General features: G+C 44.5%; 1 protein-coding gene and 1 long non-coding RNA gene across 2 annotated transcripts in view; one reads left to right on the top strand and one right to left on the bottom strand.

Annotated features, from left to right (window-relative positions):
- The window catches only part of LOC306932850, a 520,149-nt gene that overhangs the window by 276,734 nt on the left and 227,866 nt on the right, over positions 1–15,549 (bottom strand). The window lies entirely within an intron of this gene.
- Positions 2,764–15,549, top strand: part of pcsk7 (proprotein convertase subtilisin/kexin type 7) — a gene marked incomplete at its 3' end in the record, with an annotated part of 38,388 nt that continues 25,602 nt past the window's right edge. The window contains exons 1-8 of the mRNA XM_079514919.1: positions 2,764–2,888; positions 5,567–5,955; positions 6,681–6,938; positions 8,391–8,525; positions 9,306–9,471; positions 11,449–11,539; positions 12,977–13,031; positions 13,266–13,404. Coding sequence (XP_079371045.1) covers positions 5,686–5,955; positions 6,681–6,938; positions 8,391–8,525; positions 9,306–9,471; positions 11,449–11,539; positions 12,977–13,031; positions 13,266–13,404 — 1,114 coding nt within the window. The 5' untranslated portion in view covers positions 2,764–2,888; positions 5,567–5,685. The remainder of the gene's footprint in view (positions 2,889–5,566; positions 5,956–6,680; positions 6,939–8,390; positions 8,526–9,305; positions 9,472–11,448; positions 11,540–12,976; positions 13,032–13,265; positions 13,405–15,549) is intronic.

The raw sequence follows: 15,549 nt of genomic DNA on the forward strand, positions 1-15,549 counted from the left end.
AGGTTATTCGGAATCAACTGGGCCAAGCACGGGCCCACGCAGCCCACCCTACATGTCATTAACTGAGCCCTCATGAGTGTATCCACTTAAAACAGCATAAATTAATAATAACTCTGCCAATGTTGTCTCCCTGCTCTTCTATTGAAACATTCACATCGTGTCAAAGGTCATGTCTCACCCAGACAGACGCAATATCAAAGGTCATGTCTCACCCAGACAGACGCAATATCTGACACTAATGTTGACCTGATGTTCATCAAGATACATTTTTTGCCAGATAAACACCCACCAAAAAGGCTACTGTAAGGCGAACTATACAACATGGCAAGCGATCACGCAGCGGCCAATGGAAACACCCTAAAGGCCAGCCTCAAGAGCTGCGGTCTGGATCCTGAGACCTGGGAGGCCGATGCCCAACGAACACCGCTTCAACTGGCGCTCTGCAGTCAGACATGGAGTAGAGGAGTCTGAAAAGCGCCGCATCCAGGAAGCCAAACTGAAGCGTTGGCTCCGAAAGACCAGAGCCAGTTCCTCCCTCTCACCTATAGCCAGCCCCCAGACATCACCATGCCCTCACAGTAAAGACCAGAGCCAGTTCCTCCCTCTCACCTAGCCCACGCCCTCACAGTAAAGACCAGAGCCAGTTCCTCCCTCTCACCTAGCCCACAGCCTCACAGTAAAGACCAGAGCCAGTTCCTCCCTCTCACCTAGCCCACGCCCTCACTGTAAAGACCAGAGCGAGTACCTCCCTCTCACCTATAGCCAGCCCCCAGACATCACCATGCCCTCACAGTAAAGACCAGAGCCAGTTCCTCCCTCTCACCTAGCCCACGCCCTCACAGTAAAGACCAGAGCCAGTTCCTCCCTCTCACCTAGCCCACAGCCTCACAGTAAAGACCAGAGCCAGTTCCCCCCTCTCACCTAGCCCACGCCCTCACTGTAAAGACCAGAGCGAGTACCTCCCTCTCACCTAGCCAGCCCCCAGACATCACATGCCCTCACTGCAATGGGACATTCCGTGCACGGATCGGACTCATCAGACATCTTCACACCCACAAGACGTGAAGTCAATAATGCCACAGACGAAAAACAGTCTAAGTCCACACTATTGATCCATAATGTATAAATGATAGATAAGGGTTCAGGACAACGAGGCCTTTTCGTGGAGGGGTCAGAATGAAATTTGGACTTCGTCTGTGGTACTCATTATTGACAGATGATATCATGCAGTAGACCAGAAGGATGGCCTGCCTACATTATGGCAGGTCAGAGCAAGACCAGTGGGGGAAGAAGTGCTCACATTCTTATCAATAGCCTTACTCAACTGCAATATGGAAATACTCGGTTACAAGTAAAAGTCTGGGATTCAAAATGCATGTGTACAAAATGACTCATTAATGTCTCGTTTTAGTATTAAAACTAAGTGCCCCTCGGGGCACAGCTCTCCACCAGGGCAGGTCAGGTTGTGGTCTCCTATAATGGCACTATAATAGAGCGTCGCAGTCCCGCCTCCTACCCTGGACCAGGAAATGAAACCCAATGCATTTTTCCCATAGACATTTCTTAAAGTATTTATTTAAAGACGGTTACGCCGCGGACAAAGCCAACTCGAGTCGTGACAAATCATGACAACAAACACAATTTTTTGGGCCGAACAAATAATTAGAAAGAAGTTGTTTTTCTTCTTTGTAATTATTTGTTTGGTCCAAAATATTGTTTGCGTTGTCATGAGTTGTCACGACTCGAGTTGGCTTTGTCCGCGGCGTAACCGTCTTTAAATAAATACTTTAAGAAATGTCTATGGGAAAAATGCATTGGGATTCATTTCCTGGTCCATGGTAGGGTGCGGGACTGCGACGCTCTATAGAGGGTATGCACATGCTTAAAGTGAATGGCACATCGAGTGGCAAATCGAGTGGCAAAGCAACATGCAAAGTGAGTTTAACATTGTTTAATGTTGTTTAATGCAATCAGATAGGACTTTTCTGTTTGGATGCATGGGTTGTCAAGGCCATAAAGTAGTTTGTTGCCACTTAGTAGGCATGCATTCCTGCATAACTTCCGGGTTTGATGATGATGTCACACGCATACCCTCTATAGGCCAATGTGAAAACGGTGCCATTTGTTCTTGAAAAGGGTGGGACATATTCCTCAGTCTAGTAGGAAAGTCTGTGAAAGATTTCATGTAAATTGCACGCTCCATTCATGATTTGAGGTTTTTTGTTCAAAACAGGCCAATCCTGCAAACTTTGAAAGCCAAATGTTAGCCAATTAGGATGGAATATGAAATATCGGACAGATCCGTCTAGGCCTACATGTTTTTCCCTTTTTTACTTTCTTTAAATATATAATGATGATTTCCTTTTTTTTGCATAGAAGTGTATATTTGTATGTCTTTAAATGGTCTGATGAATTGAAAATGGAGGATTTTGTATTGATCTGTACTTTCGTTGAACTGCACCCATACTACAAACTTTCAATCAATCAATCAATCAATCAATCAATCAATCAATCAATCAATCAATCAATCAATCAATCAATCAATCAATCAATCAATCAATCAATCAATCAATCAATCCTTTTTCCACCATTGGAACTCGTGTCTGGCAGAAAGGAGCCTATAGGAGGAACAATGGTGCCCCTCTGCGGTCTGCGGCCGCTACTGCAGCCGCTCGAGCCGCTCCGCTCTCGGACCAATCAGAAGAACCGACCGACGCTTCACGCTGTGCGTGCGCCCTTCCCATGACGTCATCGCGTGGTGCGTGCGTGCCGTGTGTTGTGAAGAATAAAGATGGACTCCACTCAGCTAAATGTTTACTAACTTATAAAGTTTAAAGCTGGAAAACAGCAGAATAACAGCGTCAGAAGAGGCCGTCTTCAACACGAAGGTAACCATTGTGACGTCGCGAGGTGTAACCGTCGCCGTATGTCGTGTTGTCTGTGTGTTTTGCTGTGGTTTCTATTGTTTATCTCTGTGGCTAAAAGTGGTGACAGACAGCTACAGTATGATGTTAATGTTGTTGGCTTTGATTCGATGAACTGATCCACACCCACACTCACTTTACACTGTAGTTAAGGTGCTAATTTAACTCAAACAGTGTTGCTATGAATGGAACCAAATGGACCCTGCTCACCACGGCTCCATTTGGTTACAGATGTTACATGTAAGGGTCCATTTGGTTCCATGTGTTACACTCTCAAGAGTTACAGACCTGTAAGGGTCCATTTGGTTCCATGTGTTACACTCTCAAGAGTTACAGACCTGTAAGGGTCCATTTGGTTCCATGTGTTACACTCTCAGAGTTACAGACCTGTAAGGGTCTATTTGGTTCCATGTGTTACACTCTCAGAGTTACAGACCTGTAAGGGTCCATTTGGTTCCATGTGTTACACTCTCAGAGTTACAGACCTGTAAGGGTCCATTTGGTTCCATGTGTTACACTCTCAGAGTTACAGACCTGTAAGGGTCCATTTGGTTCCATTTGTACTGTACACTCTCAGAGTTACAGACCTGTAAGGGTCCATTTGGTTTCATGTGTAACACTGTCAGAGTTTAAGGGTCCTTTTTGACGTTGAACTTGAGGGACAGCTGTAGTAGTGAAGGTGAAAGGTTCCTATTTAAACCCTTTAGAGAGAAGTGGTTATTACACTTTTCCTTTGATTTTATTTTTTTATTTCGAGGACCCCTTCAGTTTCTATAAGAATTAGGTCACCCCCATTCGATGCCATTTCTATATTTCTGATTTTTATGCTGTTATAGTGGGACAATTAATTGTCAGCTTAAATGTGTAATGGTGACAGGTGTGAATTTACATTTACCTCCCTGTATGAGGTTTCTGGCAACGAAACCAGTTCAGTAGCCAGCCACGTGCACACCACGCACGCGCGCGCACGCACACACACACGCTGTGGTTGGTTCCCACTGAGCGTGACATTTAGTAGGGAACCAGTTTGTCTGTCATTATGACGACAAGCCTTTTGTTGTGTGTGTGTGGCGTGCGTGCATGTAACATGAACCGTCCTGTTCGCACCTCACATTGCTCTGGGCCAGTACAGCTCATTGTGTGTGTGTGCGTGTGCGTGTGCGCGTGGCTGCGTGCGCACCTCACCTCACCTCACATTGCTCTGGGCCTGTACAGCTCATTATCAGATGACTGTCATTTCACATGTACTGAGAGAAAAATGTCACTACTACTGTACATAACTACATGTACTGTACACTAGAGTAGACCGTGGTTCTCAACCAGTGGTCCCTGAGGGGGGTTTCCAGGTGGTCCCCCCCCCCCCCCACTCTTGAGAGCGTAAAATGAGCGTAAAATGAAATGTTTCATTTTATTGTTAGAAATGGAATCCAAAGGAAAGTACGCACATCTACAAAAAACGTTCAGGTGCTGAACAAAAAGATACGTACAGGAGAAGGAGAAGTAGTCCGCACACTGTTTGTAGCTCCCACAGGAATTGTATTTGTTTTATTGTTAAACATTACGTAATTTACAAGAATGTAGAAGAATAGAGGGTATACACAAAGAGCTTTTGACGTTGTTTAACCCATTCTGGGTGGGAACGCAGGGCTTAAAGTTCTCTGTCCTGGGGACTGATTTCAGTCCTGAGGATCTCATAGGGGTCATTTAATGAGATCAGTGCAGATTTGCAAAAAACATTTTTAGTCTTGGGATTGTTTTTGGCTTTAAGCCCTGGGAACGCCTTTTGGTGTTCTTGTTGCTATGTACAGTATATAGCAACATAACATTTTTTTAAAATGTTTAATAAAAAAACTAATAATGACATTTTCAGAAAACGTAGGTCAGTATTTAGTTTTTAGTATCGGCCTCCTAACGATGATGTCACTAGTGGTGAACGTGTTTCTGAACTGTACTCAGCCCTCCTATGAGACACAGACTGAGTAGAAAATAAATTGTGGGGGAAAAACTGTTTTATTTCTTTTATCCAAAATGAGATAATAGCACAGGCAGACTTCACATACTAGAGCATGTCTGAAATAAATGTCAGAGCTGAAATCGACATCGTAAATATGAAATAAATGCTTAAACATGTAGCTAGGTGTAATGTTAGAGTCCACAGAAGTGAACCTTTCAAGCCTGTTTTAGCAACTCGCTGTTTTCTGCAAGACATTACTCTATAAGCCATATCTCCAAAACTGGTGGGCCAAACTGAACAACCAATATGTAAAATGGAAAACAAAAGTCAATGACTTGGCCTCGGTCAGAAACGGTCACATACAGTATGAAGATAAATTGGAAAAGTGATGAAGTTGTCCTTTATTAATGCAATCAGACTTTTCTGTTTGGACGTTCCTATTTAGCTGCTACAGTATTTATTTACTCTTGGAGTGAGAAGTAAGTAACAAAAAATATCTTGAATAAAGTCATTGGTTTAAGAAAGCAGCTGTCTGTACCACTGTCACTGTGACATAATCCTACCGGTGCAAAATCTTTGAACAATCCACACAGAAAAGCAAAGGCCAACTTCTATTCCATCGGTATCGGTCACAAAAATCGAGACGGTAATTGTGACTGTTGTTTTGTGTCCCACCATTATATTCCAGATCACTCCCCTGGTCCTTATGAAGACTCGTCGGCTCCTCTGCGTCGACACCTCCACCTCCTCCTCTTCCTCCTCTTCCTCCTCCTCCTCCTCCTCCTCCTCCTCTCCACCTCCTCCACAATGACTCCTCCATATTTCGGCTCCTTCCTGGTCCTCCTGCTCCTCTCCCTGGGGGCCGTGCTCCTGTTCAGCCTGCTCCCGCCCACCACGACCCCCTCGCTCCCCTCCTTCCCCTTCAGCCCCGGTGGGTCGGCGCTGAGCTGTGGTCCGGGCCAGTCGTGGGCGGTTCGAATCAACGCTGCGGGAACGCATCAGGACGATATATATGGTGATGATGAGGAGGAGGAGGAGGAGAGCGGGCCTGTGGACCTGGACGTGATTGCTGACCGGGTGCGTTGTTGTCATCAGTGGGTTTCCAGTGATGTTAATAGGTTTTCAATGTAATAGTCCCGGGATGCAGGGATGGTCTTTTAGATGAGTCCCAGGGACATTATGAGTCCCACTTCAACGACGTTAGGAGTGATATTGTGCCATTTTTACAAATTGCAGCATTTAACTCCCATTTAATTTTATATGGTTATAATGTGGTTATATATATGTAGAAAACGGAGAAGAAATTATTATTATAAACTAGAATAAAAAACGGTACAGTATAGTACAGTAGTGCATCCCGTGGATGCAGAGGTCGTTGTTTTATTGCGTCTCAATAACTATAAACTGCGTTTTGGGATGCAAAATGCACCCAATTTTAATCTCTGGGTTTCAACCTGTGGTCCCCCGCTAAATGGTGGAGAGTTGGTATTAAACCATATGCATTCTTTAAGTCTTGAGAGTGTAAAATGTTACACTCTCAAGACTTAAATTATTGTTAAACTGCATTAGTTAATTTACAAGAAGTCTACACAATTAGAGAATGTAGAATAATTGTTGTTTTTGATCAACGTTTGCCTGTTATCTCTCCTAATGGTATACCATCCTGGTTTATGTTCCTGGTTTTATCCTCGTATAGCAGACCTGTACCTTTAATCATTCTGCAATCAATTTTCGACCAATCAATTTTCAACCAATCAAATGAACCTGTTGTGACTCGTCGTTACCTCTGCTCGCTCCACCAGGTGGCAGAGCAGGCGGGGCTGGAGAACCGGGGTCAGATCGGACAGCTGGAGGGCCACTACCTGCTGTGCTCCGCCAGCAGGCCCTTCCGCAGGCCGGGGGCCGGAGTAGCAGCCGCGGCCTGGAGACGGAGGGCCGAGCCTGGGGACGTGCTGGCGGCTCACCCCCATGTCCTGTGGCACTCCCAGGAGAGGCTGCTCAGCCGCTCCAAGAGATCCATGGCCTTCAACGACCCCCGATACCCCAACCAATGGCATCTGGTCAGTGTTGATGACAAAAAAAACCCTGTTTCTATGTCAGTGGTTCTCAAACTATTTCATGTCAAGGGACCCCCAAAAAATATGTAATTGGCCGCCGACCCCCATTTGAAAATATGTTGTCCCAGGGACCTCCCAGAAGCAAAGATATGAATTAAAAACGTTCGCTCTGAAAGAATATATATTCAAAGATTTGTGCCACATTTTCACAATTTAAAATAAATAGCAGATCTACGCTACGAGCTATGAGGGGTTCCCGCCCTGAATGGGTCCATCACAGATAGGCCTATCTCACAGCCATTCCCCGCCCCCTTTCCAGACCTAGTGGTGTTGACGTGACGTCACTCCATAGACATTACATGTTAAAAGACCTACATTCAGAAGCCATAAACCAGGGGTTCTCAACGTTTTTGGCCGGGGACCCCCGGAAATGCTTTGGCAATGTCTCGGGCCTTAAATGGTGCAGAGAAAGCAGGTGGGGATGTAGCTCTGGTCCATAGCCTTACTCATGGACCACATTATTATGAATAAAACAAGATGGTAAGACAGCTAAAACAAATAGAATAAAGTTTACCTTCAGAAAAAGCGTTGTTTATGGCTTATGAAATTTGTAGGTATTTTAACATGTAATGTCTATGGAGTGACGCCACGTCAACACCATTAGCTCAGAAAAGGGGGCAGGGAAGGGCTGTGAGATAGGCCTATTGCACAGGGCAGACAAAGAGAACTCGACGCAGTGTGAGCTTGTAGATCTGCTATTCTCAGAGTGCAGCACGTACAACCAAACATAAAGTTACTTGTCTTTTAGTTCCAAAGGATCTCTTCTCCACTAGTCCCTCCCTAACATTCTAGTCTACCGTAGTTTGTTCATGTTGACGGAATTGTCAGTATATTGACGCGTCACAAAAAAGCTGCGGAAGTTATCAAAAGCGCCCTCCAGGCTCAATAAAACAACACTTGAAAAAGTCGTGTTTAGCAGGGAAAGACTAAATTATCTTGGGAAACTCGGGTTCAGCAGTCAGTGCTGCACGATTCTTAGTCAAATGTGAATCTCGATTTTCCTCCACAAGAATTGAGATCACGATTCTCACACGATTCTCATTTTTTCCATGAAAATATGCTATTGTCTTTAGTCTGTAGTTGCTGAACATTTACTACATTCAAAATGTGTCACCTGGAGCCATAACTACTGTGGCTTTAAACAGACAACATCAAAGTGCTTGACTTTAAACCTCTCTTCAAAAGTCTCTCTCTTGTAGCAAAAACATAATAGTGACTAAAATGAATTGGACAGCCAACTATAGTGCTGCACCATTCTTGCTCAAAGTTAAACATTGAGATCTCACAGGTGTCTGAATCTAGATCGCGATCTTTTTTTCCAATGAATTGTTTTAATCAACGGATTCGGCCCTGTCCCGTTCTCTCTCCCCCCCCCCCCCCCCCCACCCTGAGCAGCACAACGAGCTGAACGCGGGCATGGACATCAACGTGACGGGCGTTTGGGAGAGGAACATCACGGGACGGGGCGTCACGGTGGTGGTGGTGGACGACGGAGTGGAACACACGCTGCAGGACATCCAACCCAACTATGTGAGTCGATACGCACGCACGTACGCGCACACACACACACACACACACACACACACACACACACACACACACACACACACACACACACACACACACACACACACACACACACACACACCTGGGGGACATCCAATCAAACCAAAAATCGATTTCTTAACTATCATCACTTCCCTGTTAGCATAGGACTATACAATTTCTTTTATGCTACCACAATATTTTGCATATAGTGGTCACGACATTTATATGTACATGTTATCTCTTTGGTATGTTCCATATGGGTGTGTCACATATACTGTTATTTGATGTACTGTATACCCTGAAATCTTGAATAAACAAAACTGTGGATTGTCGATTTCTTTATTATTTAAAAAAATATATATTATTTGATATTTTACAAATATTTATATCACAATCACATTGTACAATCTGTATATGCGTTGCTTACAGTGTATTAGCACGAGTGTCCACACCTGTCTACAGGAGACTTTGCAATTACATTTTAGTCTAAAAGTACAAAAAAAAAAATCTATACTAGTAATATTTTACATAAAAATCTAATCATGCCCATTACATTAACTTGTGAAACAAAACAAAAGTAGACATAATCAGGTAACCAGTCAGAAGCTATACGTACATGTGATTTCAACCATAGTTTTGAGTCCTCGGTAGAACACGTCATTACCATCCGTCTCTAGTTTTAGAACGGTTCCCAGCCCTACCAGAGAGACAGTCTTTAATAATGTTATAATGTCAAAATGTGATAATAATGTCGTTTTATAGAGTGCGGAGGGCAGCTACGACCTGAACAGCGATGACCCTGACCCCATGCCCCACCCGGACAGCCGCAGTGACAACCACCACGGGACGCGCTGCGCCGGAGAGATCGCCGCGGCGCCCAACAACAGCTTCTGCGCTGTGGGCGTGGCCTATGGCAGCAAGGTGGCAGGTGTGTAGATGACGTATTTAGATACGCCCCCTGCGAGGGCACCGGAAAATAATTTCTCATTCGTTTTTTTCCATAGACGTTTCAAAACGTATTTATTTAAAGACCTGCAAGCCTCGGACAAAGCCAACAGCCGAGTTGACAAATCATGACAATTAACACGTTTTTTTGGAACGAACAGATTATTAGAAGAAACGGTTAGTCCCAATACTTCTGATTGGCTGGTTACCGTCACGTGACCTCCCCGATATTCCACACCTTCAATCACGTTATATCATTCCCAGCTGATCCCGCAGCTCTGTAGCTGTACTGGGGAAGGGGAGCACTTGATTTTCTTACAAGCCCATGCCGTGCGGGCGTCTAAGCACCGCCCGCGCTCATATGACTGTGAATGTGTAGCTCCGGGCGGCCTCGTAAAGACATCAAGCGCCTCCTATTCCCCTGTCACACTGGCTGACTAAAAACAAGGAAGTGTGTGGCTCGCTCTGGTGGGCGCAAAGTGTAGTTTGTAACCGTTTTAGAAAAGCAATAAGCCACAAGAGGGTAGGAGACACTCACTGCGCTCGTGTCTCACCAAGCCTCTCACCCATTGTAAAATGCACGGTAACCTGAGACCTCTTGTGGCTTATTTCTTGTGGCTTATTATTATAATTATTTTATATTTGAATTTTTTATTCCACTTTTTTTTTTTTGCAGTGACACATTGCATAATACATACATAGGTACATACATATATTTACCAGTAGGTGCGTTTCATGGTAGTCATTGCATGTCTTGTGGCTTATTGCTTTAGTGTACAACACTTTTTTCTTTTTACCGTTTTCCTTATTTCTAATTATTTGTTCAGCCCAAAACAATGTGTTAATTGTCATGATTTGTCAACTCGGCTGTTGGCTTTGTTTGGCTTACAGGTCTTTAGTTTAAATATATACTTTCTGAAACGTCTATGGGGAAAAATGAATGGGGAACTCTCTTCTGGTTCCCTCGTCATTCTGAAAGGGGGCGGGAGTGCGACGGTCTATTGAGTCAGTTTTTAATTTATTTATTTTCTCACATCAAGGTCCATAATTTCTTTCTGCATTTGAGCCACGGACCACCATTTGATGACATTTAGCCTCTCAGACCCAACAAAACTAAAGAATATTTTGTTGTCGTTGGATAAGATTTCCAGGCTGTATTGATGTTACCATTAGGAGAGATAACAGGCAAACGTTGATCAAAATAACAATTCTTCTACATTCTCTAATTGTGTAGACTTCTTGTAAAATAAGTAATGCAGATGTTTAACAATAATTTAACTCTTGAGAGCATAAATGCCTGTCTGCTGCACATTCAACTGTTACCCTGTACTGTTACTAGATAAGGCCACTAGATGGCAGTGCAGGACTTTACATTATATATATCTGACTGTAGATGTACTCCATTGTTTTAACCTAATCAAACTAATCAATTTAATTGATTATAACAAAATAATAACTAATAAAAAGCTAATTTAATTAAATAATCAATTAACAATAGATCCCTCTTTTGGGCGTCTAATTTCTACAGGTAAAAAAAACCTTTTGTATTTTTCTGTATTTGAGCCATGGACCGCCATTTGATGACATTTAGCCTCTCTGACCCAAAACTTTTTGTTGTCGTTGGATAAGATTTTGTCCACAATTCCAGGCTGTATTGATGTTGGTACCATTAGGAGAGACAACAGGCAAACGTTGATCAAAATAACAATTCTTCTACATTCTCTAATTGTTATTGTGTGGACTTCTTTACGGGTCCATTTAGTTTAATTTAAGTTCTCAAGAGTTAAAGATCTATTAGGATCCATTTGGTGACCAACTCTCCTCCATTTTGCTGTGGACCACCTGGAACCCCCTCAAGGACCACTACTCTAACTGACTGTGTGTGTGTGTGTGTGTGTGTGTGTGTGTGTGTGTGTGTGTGTGTGTGTGTGTGTGTGTGTGTGTGTGTGTGTGTGTCCAGGTATCAGGGTGTTAGACGGTCCTCTCACAGACAGCATGGAGGCGATCGCCTTCAACAAGCACTACCAGATCAACGACGTCTACAGCTGCAGGTCAGTGTCTTACAGGGACCCCCAGGGACAAAACGTTGCGTTGTTGTGGTTTACCTTAAAAAAACGTTTTGTCCCAACACAACCCTTTGGTGTGGTTTGGGCTTAAAACCGACCCTATCCGACCCGGCGTTTTCGGGCCGGGCACCAAATGTGTTGTAATCCAGGGTTTGTCAAACGTTTTTTCATACAGCATGTGTTCCTGTAGTCTCTCTATCATACTGTGGTCTCTCTCTCTATCATACAGCATGTGTTCCTGTAGTCTCTCTATCATACTGTGGTCTCTCTCTCTCTATCATACAGCATGTGTTCCTGTAGTCTCTCTATCATTCTGTGGTCTCTCTCTCTATCATACAGCATGTGTTCCTGTAGTCTCTCTATCATACTGTGGTCTCTCTCTCTATCATACAGCATGTGTTCCTGTAGTCTCTCTATCATACTGTGGTCTCTCTCTCTATCATACAGCATGTGTTCCTGTAGTCTCTCTATCATACTGTGGTCTCTCTCTCTCTGTCTCTCTCTCTATCATACTGTGGTCTCTCTCTCTCTCTCTCTATCATACTGTGTTCTCTCTCTCTCTATCATACAGCATGTGTTCCTGTAGTCTCTCTATCATACTGTGGTCTCTCTCTCTCTGTCTCTCTCTCTATCATACTGTGGTCTCTCTCTCTCTCTCTCTATCATACTGTGTTCTCTCTCTCTCTATCATACAGCATGTGTTCCTGTAGTCTCTCTATCATACTGTGGTCTCTCTCTCATACAGCATGTGTTCCTGTAGTCTCTCTATCATACTGTGGTCTCTCTCTCTCTCTCTATCATACAGCATGTGTTCCTGTAGTCTCTCTATCATACTGTGGTCTCTCTCTCTCTCTCTATCATACAGCATGTGTTCCTGTAGTCTCTCTATCATACTGTGGTCTCTCTCTCTCTCTATCATACAGCATGTGTTCCTGTAGTCTCTCTATCATACTGTGGTCTCTCTCTCTATCCTACAGCATGTGTTCCTGTAGTCTCTCTATCATACTGTGGTCTCTCTCTCTATCATACAGCATGTGTTCCTGTAGTCTCTCTATCATACTGTGGTCTCTCTCTCTATCATACAGCATGTGTTCCTGTAGTCTCTCTATCATACTGTGGTCTCTCTCTCTCTATCATACAGCATGTGTTCCTGTAGTCTCTCTATCATTCTGTGGTCTCTCTCTCTCTATCATACAGCATGTGTTCCTGTAGTCTCTCTATCATACTGTGGTCTCTCTCTATCATACAGCATGTGTTCCTGTAGTCTCTCTATCATACAGCATGTGTTCCTGTAGTCTCTCTATCATACAGCATGTGTTCCTGTAGTCTCTCTATCATTCTGTGGTCTCTCTCTCTATCATACAGCATGTGTTCCTGTAGTCTCTCTATCATACTGTGGTCTCTCTCTCTCTCTCTCTCCAGCTGGGGTCCAGACGATGATGGACACACCGTGGATGGACCACACCCCCTGGGAAAGGTGAGACACCATGACCCCTGACCTTAACCCTGACCCTGGGCAAGGTGAGAGGCAAGACGCATATTTCGGACTTCGGTAGTCTATATAGAGTGTCGCAGTCCCGCCCCCTTTCATGAAGATGACGGGCCCGGGAAAATAATCTCCCATGCATTTTTCCCATAGACGTTTCAGAAAGTATTTATTTAAAGACCTGTAAGTCGAGAAACTAGGTGTAATATGTCGTCTCTCCTGCAGGCAGCGCTGCAGCACGGTGTGATCGCCGGTAGGCGGGGCTTCGGCAGCATCTTCGTGGTCGCCAGCGGCAACGGAGGCCAGTACAACGACAACTGTAACTACGACGGCTACGCTAACTCCATCTACACTATTACTATAGGTACGATACACGCACGCACACACACACTATCACGACTCACTGAGTCAAGGGTGGTTATTTAAATAAGGCAAAGATGTTTAAAGCCAAAAATTAAGTTTTATTCCAGTATGGTTTGAGTGGCATACAAGTTAGTGAGAACAATATAATAAGGGCTATAAGTGAGCAGGAACCTAAAGCACAGATCAACATTTACCTAATACTTTATCCTAACAGAAACCCTCCCGAATCTATACCTAATTGATACCTTAATTAGCAATCAAAGAAAACCTAACTATCTGACTACGCTGTACCTTTGCCTAACTCAAAACAAAAATACAGTGTGAGGAACCTGCTTAACTAAGTGGTGAAACTAACAGTGAATTATACTATGGAAAAATACTTACTAATACTACCTGCCCTGGATCACAATCACAATAAGCACTACACTAAATGGATGTAGCACTAGCAACTTTACAAATACAAATGAGGTTTTACCCAATAGATGAATGGGTTAAGACTATTCTCCTGCACGGAGGGAATGCTGTCTCTATACTCTAACACATTTTGGGCGGGAACCCCTTTTGGTGTTTTAAACATTATGTTATAATTTAGCTATTGAAAAATAGCAGATCTACAAGCTCATAGCGCGCCACCGAGTGGCGCGCTATGAGCTTGTAGATCTGCTATTTTTGAAAAATCATGAAAATATTTATTTCAGAAAACTTGAGGATTTAGAAGATTTTTTTTAAATGTTGAGGTCAGGCCTAAATGGCTAAGCAGAGGTTGAACTGAATCACAGCGGCCAGGAGTGTAGTCTTCAGGGTGGCTTTAGGGTGGATTCGGATGGAGGAGCCGGTTGGATGTCGCAGTAGGAGACGCAGTCGACCAATGACGGAACGTCGGGAAGGCTCCCCGACGAATAAGACAAACAGGCGCACGCACATACAGACACATAACAGACCCATATTCCTACATCCGTAACACACACACCCATTATCATCGGCGATCACTCGGTGTGGATTATGATGGTCCTCCTGGGAGGTCCCGACTCCTTATTGTGGGTCCTCGGATGAATAAGGAGCACCAATTCTGGAACCACAGACTTTTGTGCATGGGTGTGAGGTGCTGGGGGTGGGATGTGGAATGGCCTCTCTGATGGTGGTTGCTGCTCTCTCCTTTCGTTGCTGCCTCTTGCCTGTGGCAGCCCGGCGGAGATTACGTTCGTGTAACATGCGGCTCCCTCATGCAGACTTTTCCTCCATGTGCTTCTATTTCGAGCAACGTCTTCCCAGCTTGTGCTGTCTATGTTGAATTGCTTGAGGCGCACACACACACACACACACACACACAGTTAACACCTCGAGCGACAAAACGGAGGTCTCCGTCCTATCAAATAATCCCGCTCGTCGCCCAGGACGGAGATTAATCATAGAACATTAATGATATCATAACCGAGCGCACCGCTCCACCGGCTGGGAGCGTCGATTGAGCAACATTCGATGTCATTTCCGGTTGGGACGTCATCCAAAGTGGTCCCCCATCCATTTTAGTGAATGAGAGGAAAAATCTTCAAACGTGAATAACTCTTGATCTAAATCAATCCGTCCAATTCTAACCAAAGATTGCGTTTTTGACGGCCCATCGCGTGTTGCATTAGAAGTAATCATGGGGGCACGGTGGCACAGTTGGTAGTGCTGTCGCCTCACAGCTAGAAGGTCCTGGGTTCGATTCCCGCTCGGGATGCTGTGGGTGCTGGCTGCGTGTTTCCTCCTCCGCGTCATCAGTGCCCATACCCGAAGGCGGGGTTGGCGAAAGGGCCTTTCTGTGTGGAGTTTGCATGTTCTCCCCGCTAAAAACATGCAGTAATCCTGGTCTCTAAACTGCCTCCTCCTGGCCAGCCGGGGCGCCTGATGGAGGGGAAAGGAACTGGTTGGAATAACGTGTTCCTTCCACGCGCTACGTCCAACCAGGGAAACTCCCCCCTGTCAGGTGTAAAGGAGCAACTTGGACACTCAGGCATGAAGGAAGCATGAGTTCAAGTCCGTTGCTCTCCCCATGTCCCCCATATATGGGGACTAGGTTGGCGGAGGGTGTGTAGAGCCCAGGATCACATTAGATAATTGACACAGGGGTGAAACATGGGTTACAAAATCATGGGATTTGTTT

This window comes from Electrona antarctica (genome assembly GCF_951216825.1).
Source record: "Electrona antarctica genome assembly, chromosome: 11".
NCBI lineage: Eukaryota > Metazoa > Chordata > Actinopteri > Myctophiformes > Myctophidae > Electrona > Electrona antarctica.